General features: G+C 47.6%; 2 protein-coding genes across 2 annotated transcripts; one reads left to right on the top strand and one right to left on the bottom strand.

Annotated features, from left to right (window-relative positions):
• Positions 1–2,654: 2,654 nt before the first annotated feature.
• Positions 2,655–8,646, bottom strand: J4E92_003524 (uncharacterized protein; the record flags this gene model as incomplete). The annotated part of the gene is made up of 3 exons (XM_051494921.1): positions 2,655–2,923; positions 2,979–3,414; positions 3,832–8,646. 3 exons carry the CDS (start codon positions 8,644–8,646, stop codon positions 2,655–2,657), a joined length of 5,520 nt encoding a protein of 1,839 aa, XP_051355214.1.
• Positions 8,647–8,998: 352 nt separating this feature from the next.
• UBC13 (Ubiquitin-conjugating enzyme 13) lies at positions 8,999–9,605 on the top strand (the record flags this gene model as incomplete). The annotated part of the gene is made up of 4 exons (XM_051494920.1): positions 8,999–9,051; positions 9,109–9,197; positions 9,249–9,380; positions 9,430–9,605. 4 exons carry the CDS (start codon positions 8,999–9,001, stop codon positions 9,603–9,605), a joined length of 450 nt encoding a protein of 149 aa, XP_051355213.1.
• Between the last annotated feature and the right edge of the window lie 899 nt (positions 9,606–10,504).

Below are 10,504 nucleotides of genomic sequence, written 5' to 3'. Positions count from 1 at the left end.
CTAGATATTACTAATATTTAGCGCTTATAGAATAGAATTTATTAGCTATATTTCTTATATATTTTAAAGTTTTACTACTAAAAAGTCTAATATACCTTCTTAACTATAAATTTACTAAAGTGTATCTTAAATATAGTAAGAATTATAAGCGTATACTTACTAAAGAACTAGGTTAGCTTAATTAGCTTATTATTATAGTAGTAGAGTTTAGCTATCTTTTAGATATTTTATTAGTAAAGCTAGAGAATAACTAGTATTTAGAGTAGTATACTATATAAAGCTCTTACTTTATATAGATAGCTTTAAGAAAGGTAGTAGTAAAGAAATAGCTATAAAAGTAGACTATATATAGCTTAGTACTATTAGAGGTATTTTTCTTAAAGAGTATAGACTAATATTATTAGTAGAAGTAGTAAAATTTCTAAGATCTTTAGAAGAAATAAGCTATATATACACTACTTATTTTCTTATAGAATAGGTATTATAGAGTCTTTTTATTATAGTTATAAAATATAATTCTATATAGTAGTATAGTTAGTAAAGTCTAGACATAGATACTAGAAAGACTAAGATTTTAGAATAAAAAGCTAGAGAGATATTAGAAAAAAGAAGAAGTAAAGCTAAGCGTACTAAAAAAATAGAATAGAAGAGAAGTAATAGTAGAAGAAAAAGAATAAAAGAATAGAGCTCTACTTATATAACTTTATTCTCTATACTATATTTTACTTAGTAGATATTAGTAGTTACTAAAAAAAAATAAGATTTTAAATTAGAGGTCTAGAAATATATATTCTTACTCTTTTCTTTAGATTATAGCTTAGTTTATTAATTTTTAAATAAGGTGTAAAGAGGTCTAACTCTAGTGTAGCTCTTTATTTTATACTACTTTCTCTTACACTAATATAGCTTATTACACTTCTTTACTTTTTTATAAAAAGTTTATAGAATAATCTTAAAAGAGATAGAAAATAGAAATAAAGTATTACTTTTATTACTATAGTTATCTATTAAATTAATAAAGCCTTTAGAAATAGAGTAGTTATCTTTATTATTACTATTAATACGCTTAAGTACCTCTTTATTTTCTTACGTAATTTTAATATTACTAGTTTTAATAGTATCTAGAATACTCTTACTAGTTTTAAGCGTAGTATTATTATTTTTACTAAGATTATCTATAGTAGTATTAGTACTATTACTACTTAAGCTAGACGTGCTTAAAATCTTAATAGCTAGAGTAGTAGCTAGTTAGATAGTAAGGTAGTTTATAATATAGCTATAAATTCTAGTAGAAGTTCTACTAAAAGTAAAGCTAAGTTTAAAAAGTAAAGTAGTTAGTATAAAGTAAGAAAGAAGCTAAAGAAGAGAGAGTAAAGCTTATAAAGTATAAAGTTTAAAGTAAAAAGTAAGTAAGTAGGTAGTAGAATATAGTATATAAACTAAAAATTAAAAGCTAACTCTACACTACTTAAGGTAGCTACTAAAAAAGTAAGAAAGAAAGCTTATAAATTTAAAGATTATAGCTAAAAGTAGAAATATTATACTAAACTTTAAAGTAAAGAATAAAAATATAATTAGAATTAATAAGCTTTAAAATAAAAGACTAGAAAAAAGATAAAAAAAAACTTATAAATTATTACTAGCCTATTAACTACTAAATTATAGTAGTATAAGTAGAAAAGTAAAAAATTAGAGAGTAAGCTTTAAAGTAGAAAGTTAGTATAAATATAACTTATTTAAATAAAACCTTATAACTTATAAAGCTAGCGTAGTTAATATAGAACTAGTTTTAAGCTATAAAGGTAGAGTAGTAGATATAAAAAAAATAAAATAAATAGTAGAGAGTCTTATTACGCGTAAATTTAATTAACTTAGCTAGAGCTATAGTTATAAGTAGTAGTTATTATAATAGTTATAATTATCTAAAAAACTACTTCTTCTAAGTAGGTAGCCTAAGCTTTACTAGTACGTAAATTAAGCTAATAAGTAATAATTAGTAAATATAAGGATTTTGCCGCGCGCAGTAAAACTTTACCCTTTATCTCTAAGCAGGAAGGCAGCGGTATCTAAAGTGGAGAAGAAGCTGGGGAGATGCACGGCTAGTCATTAGCGCCTTACCTATCGGGTTCGCGAATCACGCGTGGGGTCCGGTTGCAGCATCTTTCTTCACTCTGCGCAATCGCGTATTTTCTTCTTCAAGGTCTTGTGCTCAGTGATATGCGGCGGTAGCTACTCGAGTCCAGTATATTGTGCGACGGCTGACAGTTGGTATTAGCCGTTGGCTGGGATCGTGGTGCAGGCCCCTCATCGACGCTATCCACATTCGGAACCCTTGCAGCCGGCCGTGAACCGCTCCACGAACGGCTCAGCCTTGTTTCGGGAGCGACGCAAAGCCGTGGGAGATCCCGTGGAGCACGCAGTAGGAACGTACTCGCTTTGGGAACTCTACGTCAGGGAGTCTAGACCAGACCTACTTGGAGCCGGCCTCTTTTGGTTGCACTGCGCACAGAAGACACAAGACAGTAGGAGGCTAAGCTTTTTCGTATCTCTACGTCGTCTTTCACAAGAAGGAAACATGCGGTGTGAGTCTCAAGCGACATGTAGTGCCCAAGCATCTTCACACTCTTCAATCACCATCTGAGCCCACAGCCACTCTACTGATCTGCTGGCGAGGAATCTACCTCTCCTTTGTCCTCGATCTCGTACGTGATACCATCGACAATGACTTCCTTCTTGCCTTCCTGCATAGCTTTGATGAGGCCAGGAGCCGCAGCAGCGATAGCAATCGCTGTGGCTGTGCCCGCGGCGACGCCGTTGACAAGTGTAGCACCACTACCGCCTGCTGCTGCGCTATGGAGAACCGCAAAAGCGCTTCCAGCTGCAACGTTTCCGATACTAGATTGAACTGCAGCAGCGGCGGATCCTATAATTCTGTCAGTCGAGTGCGTAAAATAGAAGACAAGGTGATCATGACATACCAGCAGCAACTCCCTTAGCCGTGAAACCCACCATGCGTAGGACGCCGTGCGTAGCCCCGATACCGAGAGGAGCGGCAACGACACAGGCGATCATGCCAGCGGTCTCTCCGGGGTGCTCCTTGATCCATTGCTTCGTGTGTTGTGCCGCGAGACCAGCGTATTTTCCAGCCTCTTGACCAAAAGCATCCGCCTGTTTCCAGGCTTCCTCGAGAGCAGGTCCGATCTTTGGTCCCACATCTTGTCCGAACGCACCAATCTGTATGAAGGTCCCATGCGCGGCGCCGCCGACGTGCTTTCCAGCTTCTTGACCGAAGGCGTCCATGTGCTTCCAGGCATCTCCGAGAGCAGAACCAACCTTGGGTCCTACGTCTTGTCCGAAAGCGTCTAGATGTTTCCAGGTCTCATGCGCGACGCCGCCCACGTGCTTTCCAGCTTCCTGTCCAAAGCCGTCCAAGGCCTTCCAAGCGTTGTCGAAGAACCCCATGGGAAGCTTGAGGATGTTTATGGCGTGGTAAGTGATAAAAAAAGAAATCTAAGTAGTATCCTCCGAAGAAGAAAATTTGAGCGCGTGGTGTCCCAGAGGGGAACCGAATGTGTAAGCGGGGGAGAAGTGAAGGTGGAGGGTACCAGAGGGGCGCGGGGTAGAGTACGGTCGCACAAGGTCAGTTGAGCAGAATGCAGCTAGAATTACATTACCAGATTGTACATGGGCCGTCAATGGACAGCCGCGCAATACACAAACGCCAGAATAGCCATGATGCCTAGAATGCCGGATACCAACGGAAAAGAAAAGAAAAGGGTATCTCCTCTCGTAGTCCTACAGTCAATAGTAGCTCAACCCCGAAGCCCTCACCTTCTTCTTCCCTTTCTTCTTCTTAGCCGGCGTAGGACTGACCACATTACTGCGCCCACCCAGCCTCTCTTTCCTCTTCTCCTCGCCACCATTCATCGCCGCCATCTTACTCGCACCGCCCGTCATGAAGTCACCATAGGCGCTTTCAGCATACAGAGCAGGCGTCGTAGTGCCGCTGGGTAACCACTCGCTGCCCTCTTCCCATGCGATACCAGCGGCGTTCGCCGCGCGCACGCCTTCAATGTAGGCTTCCATCCTGCTGCGCTCATCGTCGTTTTCGAGGCCACAGCCGCATCCACAGCCGACAACGCATTCACCGTCATCCATGCCGATCTCGTCGTCCATGCACTCCATGTGTGCGACGTGTCCGCATGAAGGGCAGAGGTGGAAAAGACCGGAGACGCGGATCCAGCAGATACTGCAACTGTACACGGGGTCTGTTTTAGTGGGCTTGGAGGATGTAGTGGTGATATTGGTGCGCGAGCGTCCGTCACGCCATGATGAACCAGCTGAGACGGTTGATGTGCCTCGTGAGAGGCTGGGTCGGCTCGCTCTGCTGGGTGGGGGTTGCAGTCGATCCTGTCCAGGCGACGTCTCTAGGCCGGCAACGCTCTCGTCTAGCTCCTTCGTTGGGGTTGGGACGGGGATCGAAAGTTGGAGATACTGCTCTGTTGGGATGAGTGTGTTGAAAGACGGTAGACCCTCTTCTGATATACCGCCAGATATCGTTCCAGGTTGGAACTCCATTGCTTCGGGGTTGAAGGAGAAGTGGTGAGGTGATGCGCCCAGTGTGCGCTTCATCTGCGATGTGATGGGTGTTGGAGGAACCAGAGTTGATGAAGCTCGAGATAGATGTCTTGATGTCTTTTCATCGCCGCTTTCGTCGGCGGATGTCTTTAGTGCGAGCGATACTGAGCCATGTTTGAGGCCGGTACGAGGTGGTTCAGCTGGGAAGTATGACACAAGGCCATTGAACTTTAGTACTTCGGCCCGTAGGCTAACCAAACCCCAGCGGCTCAGCATCTCAGCATACTGCTCGCGCCAAGCCCGATGTAACCAGTCTTTACTTGTGTCTAGTAGTGGCCTACTGAAACATGCCTCATCATCGAACTGATCTTGGTTCTTGAGCGTGACCTTGATGCCTCCTCTGTTACTGACACCATCTCTAGGTTTGTCAGACGGGCCACTTTCTTTTGAGTTCGCTAGTCTGTCGCCACCGTCATCCTCGACTCTCTCGTAGTCAGAATCTGAATCCTCTATGTAGTTGACATTGACTTGCTCTGACTGTCCGAAGCTTGCTCGCTTGCCGTGCTTTGAGCGTGAGGTTGAGAGATTGTTTTGATCATGGGAGTCGCTTCCATAGAATGTGGTTGTGCCCCAAGTAACACCACTGGTGGGTGCTGAAGTTGAGAGATCGTCCATGCGTGACCTCACTGGAGGTGAAGAGGACATTGCGTTTGCAAAAGGACGCGACAATGCTGCAACAGCACTTGCGAAATTTGCAGCGGAGCTTTTTTTATGCGCCGTGTGACTTTGCTCTGGCGATGTTCCGTATGGTGTGTGATTAGCCGTCTGTGCACTCCTCATTGTAGACGCCCTGGACAAGGCTGGAGGCGTGTTACCAGTAGAGTATGGCGTAACAGATTCGGAGCTGACATGGTCGCTACCCCACGGGCCATTTGAGCTTCCATGACTGCCGTACGTATCGAAATTCTTGGCCAGTCTTTGCCAAGCAAACTCGTTGGCCGGCGTTGCAAAACGCGATTGCGATGGCGTAGATGGAACAGAAATTGTGGGCTGGAACAAACTCCACGCAGCATCCACTGAAGGGAAGTAGTCCAATGAAAACGCTGGTGCTTCCATGGACATAGGCAGCTGGGATTGTCGCATCTTGGCCATGGCTGAAGTGACACCTTCGCGAGCAGCCGGTTCTGCAAAGATACACGACAGCATAGCAAGCATCTGGGTATCTGCTAGGCGTTCGAAGTGGTCGAACAGTGATGGTATCAACCACGTGACGACAATGTGATGTCCCCATTTCACGCGAGCTTTGAGCTTAGGATTGGCCACGGGATCTGCCTCGTCGAATTGTAGGTCCAGCCCACTATCCTTGCGTTTGATTCTCGTAAGAGCTCTTCGGGCGAGTACAAGAACTTGGTCCCTCCGGTACTTTTGAGGTAATATTTCCAAGGGCACCTCATTACTCAATATCAGTTTGCAAAGGATCCAGATATCCGCGAGATCATCATAGCCGTACTTCCGAGCTACTTCAGAATTGTGCTCGCAAATCACTGGACCAGGTCCAAAAATCTTATATTCCTCAGCGAGTTCACGTTTACTGGGTACCAGATCATCTGTGGCAGAAAATAGTATTGACACCGTCGACTTGGGCTTAGCCGCCTGCTTTCCTCCGCCAGTCGAAGAGGGTATTGAGTTTCGCGACTGGAAGCGGGATGCCGATTTTTGCCAAGCCAGCGGTGGCTGGAAGTTGCCTATATGTGAATTTCCTGCATGGTGGGAGTCGGACGAGGAAGATAGGGTAGAGGATGTTTCCCATGATCCAACGGAGGAGGATGGCGACGACGCGCCATCGGAGGCTCCCGGATGACGATTCGTAAAGCGGCCGAACGAATCGAAGATGTCGTTCTTCGAAACACCCTGTCGGAGGTTCCTGGTAATTTGGAATCTGAAGGTATCTGCGCCAGGCATAGATTTTGCTACGGGTATCCTTGCGACTACAAGGGACCCATCTACCGAGAACCGTGCAGTACACTGAACCGGCAGCGGTATGTTGGCATTAGTATGGGATGACTGCATGACGTCATCAGTAAACTCGCCCTCTTGGTCTTCATCCTCACTAGAGCTTTCGCCAGGCAGTGGTCCAAGGTCTGCGAGAGCGTCATCATCTCCGGCTAGGTCTAGGCTGTCGTCCAAAGCCCGTTCACCCAACGCATACGAAAGGACTGCTTCCAGGCCCTCTCGCTGCTGGTCTGCGCAGGTTTCCGCAATACGGTGCATGTTGTTCGTCAATTCGTCTTGGGTTTCTTTGCTAATCGCCGCTGTCGTTCTCTCAAACTCAATGTGCAAAGGAGTCGATATCCTGCTAAGAACGGAGCCCGATTCTTCCCTTTTGATTGCCCTCGGGTAGGAAACTGGGAAGTTGATTGTGAAGCGAAGAAACACTAATCTGGGTTCGTTTGTGACTGCATCCCAATCACCCCATGGACCGCTGAAGGAGACCTTGATGCGTCGTCGGGGAATATCGATTTCTTCAAAAGCAAGCTTCTTGTACTTTTGGCCTACCAAAGCAATCTCTGCACCAAGGTCGTTCTGCTCCTGAAATGGCTGCTTCTTATTACGGTCGTGATGGTTGGTGGGACCATGGTGGTCATTGATATCGTTGTGGCGGTCACTCCCGAATTTGATGCCATTAATCCACTTCATGTGATTGACTACACGTGGATCATGTCGCCGAATCGGGCGAGCCGTCATGGTTTCTCGTGGAATTGTCTCATGTTGAATCCGAGGATGTGTTCGGTCATGGTGGCGCGGAGCGTAAGCGTCTTCTTTCAGTGAGTAGTTCTGGAGGAGAGTGGAAAGGTTGCCTTTGCGTTGTCGGCGAGGTGGGCCGAACTCGTCCTGAGTGGTTGTGCTTGTGGTAGTAGGAATAGGCCCATCGCGATATGAAACATACGTTGCACCTTTTCGCGTCCTGCTGGGCTGTTCGACAAGTGGTTCGCCTTTACGGTGGCCGACCCACGCTTCCAAATCTTCCGAAGAAAGACGGTGAAGTATGAGTTGCCTGTCAGTGCCATAAGAAACCAACTGAAAGTCCCGGTTGTCGAACCCGTCCTCGGTAGAGCCACGCGTGCGCCAGAGGAACTCGCGAACTTGGGAATCAGGGGCGTGCTTGGGAAAGTTTGTAGCAGATGCATTGGTGAAGGTTGAAGGATCGCTGCCATCAACGTGTTTGTACAGCCAAAGAGAGGAGTTGCCACGTTGCGGCATGGCGAGGATACCGTGTGGAAAGGGCGTGTGTCGCGCTCGCCACACAGGATAATCAGTGCGAATAACGCGGCGAGGAACAGTAATGTTGTCTTGTAAGCCTACGTTGTTCCAGAGTTTAATCGTCGCGTCGAGTGAGCAGGTCATGATCTTGTTCGCGTCGTTGCGATTCCAGTCAATGCCGTAAATCTTGGTCGTGTGCGCGGTGATGGTAGAAAGAGGATTGGCTCCATGACGAGTGTCCCAGATGTGAAGGTATTTGTCGTGAGCACTTGCGATAATCTTGTCGTTTTGGCGGTTCCACTTGACTTGGGTCGCTCCTGCGGTATAGTCGGCAAGCTTCAGCGGCGCCTTTTGGCTGCGAAGATCATGGACGAAGACGAAGCTGTCGACACCACACGTTGCCAAGAGGTCTGGATGATGTGCAGAGAAGTTGATGTCTGTTATAGCTCGGTCATGCGCGCGTAGTGTATACTCGATAGGCGCTTTGTTGTTGTTGTAAGGCATAGAGAGATTGTACACAAGCGCAAGCTGGTTTCGGGTCGACGCGATCCACTCGGCGCGTGCCGCGAAGGGAGACCATTGTACATCTGCGACATCCCATGAAGACTGGTTTGGTATGATGAGGGGTTGAGACCACAAGTTATCCAGATCTATGATGCGAAGGCCATTCTTGCTGGCGAGTACCACGTCGCGTCCTGCTGGGCTTATGCTCGCGGCGCCGATGTCCTCGTCTACATCTATCAAGACATCGTCGTCGAATGTTGGCGATTTGAATGCCGACGATGGCCCACCCCCTGTGGCCGCCATCTTGGGCGTTGGCAAACTTGGCCGCGATGGATGAGGGTGAGAGTGTTGGTGTTGGTGATAGCCCTGGCCCCTTGGCGCGCCTCCCCAGCGATGGAGATGCCGGCTGTTGGGCTAGGCCTCGTTCGGCAACGTCGGTGGCATGCCCGACCGATTACGCAAGGTCAAACATCCAGCCCGGGAGGTTTAGCGCAGTGGCTCTCACTGTGAAGGCGCGGCATCTTCTTCTCTTACCTGGAGGAACAAACTTACATCCTCCAACTAGGCTTCAACGACTGTCGCACTCCGTACTCGTGAAGCATATCTTTCGCGATCACCCCTCCTCTACCTGACGAGTCCTGCCCCGCCTTCAATCATGTCGCTGCCCAAGCGAATCATCAAGGAAACCGAGCGCCTGGTCAACGAGCCGTGAGCATGTCCGCTATAAGAGTCTCCGTAGATTTACTAATACAGTCACCTGTGCAGTGTGCAAGGCATCAGCGCGACACCTCACGATGACAATCTCCGGTACTTTGATGTCACCATCGACGGCCCCAGCCAATCTCCTTATGAGGGTGTGTTTGCACATGCGGCAATCTTCGAGTCGTAGCTAACAAGCCTCGTAGGAGGCGTATTCAAGCTCGAACTGTTCCTCCCTGATGACTACCCCATGACGCCGCCCAAGGTTCGCTTCCTCACCAAGATCTACCACCCCAACATCGACCGTCTAGGGCGCATCTGCCTCGACGTCCTCAAGAGTAGGTGGACCCCGACCTTGCAAAGGGACGACCTGGCTAACATGTTTAGGCAACTGGTCGCCCGCGCTCCAGATCCGCACCATCCTCCTCTCGATCCAGGCTCTCTTGGGCGCGCCCAACCCTGACGACCCTCTCGCGAACGACGTTGCGCAAGCATGGAAGGAGAACCAGGCACAAGCCATCCAGACAGCCCAGGAATGGACCCAGCAGTATGCGAAGCCATGAGCGTCGAAATAGCCAAGACCACGTATACTATGCGGTTAGCACAGGCAAGATCATGGTGTTGCCTTCGGAGGACACAATCTGAGATAGCAGAGGAGGGCTCTCCTGTGGCTGTTTTCCGGCGATTGTGGATCGAGTTAGCCTAGTCTTTATAGCGGACTGGCTTTCCGATACTGCCCATTTCCTTTGTACGATACTGGCCATTGATTGCCTTGCAAGCCTGGCGTTGGATGGACGATTGGAGAGCATGACAGGCACATAACCCTATTGGCAGAGCAGAAATTCTGGTAGCTCTGTTTGCCGGATCTTGACCAGGACGAATAACATGAAAATGAATAACGACTCCAATACCCAAATTCTGTTCGCTTCGATCGTTGACTGAATGTGTCTGATGCTGATCATGTCTCTCTTATCAAGCTAACAGCACGCATCTACTGCGTTCGTTGTAGTGTGTCCTATGTTGAAAGTAGCTCCTTCCTTTCCAGATTTGCATAATATGAACTCCGCATGTTTGCACGTGTGGTTCTGTGTGTCTTGGGGCTGTCGTACACGCTTGCGTGGGGAGGCTTCCAAGTTCGAAGTAGATGGCGGGGGTGCTCGCCAACGCTACTCCCTCCTTGTGGCGGCCCAGCTTGAGGCGCCGAACCCTCTGCCACCACACCCAAAGATGCGCGCAAATCATCGTCCTGCTGTCGACGATACCTACCTCCTTAGCAGTTTCGCCTTAGGCATACGCAGCTTTTCGACTGCGCAGCCTGGGTCTTGCTGCCACGACCCTTTCTCAGGCAGATATTACCCTATCGACTGATATACTCCGCTTGTCTTCGGCTCCTTCTCGATACTCCTGTGCGATGGAGAGTAGAACAGGGCGATGTCGTCCAGCTTCGCGAAGGCATTTGGGG

The sequence above is a fragment of the Alternaria infectoria genome (genome assembly GCF_024043175.1).
Source record: "Alternaria infectoria strain BMP 0036 chromosome Unknown scaffold_4, whole genome shotgun sequence".
Classification (NCBI taxonomy): domain Eukaryota; kingdom Fungi; phylum Ascomycota; class Dothideomycetes; order Pleosporales; family Pleosporaceae; genus Alternaria; species Alternaria infectoria.
Note: the sequence above shows the minus strand (reverse complement) of the source record. Positions and strands in the feature narration are given on the sequence as shown.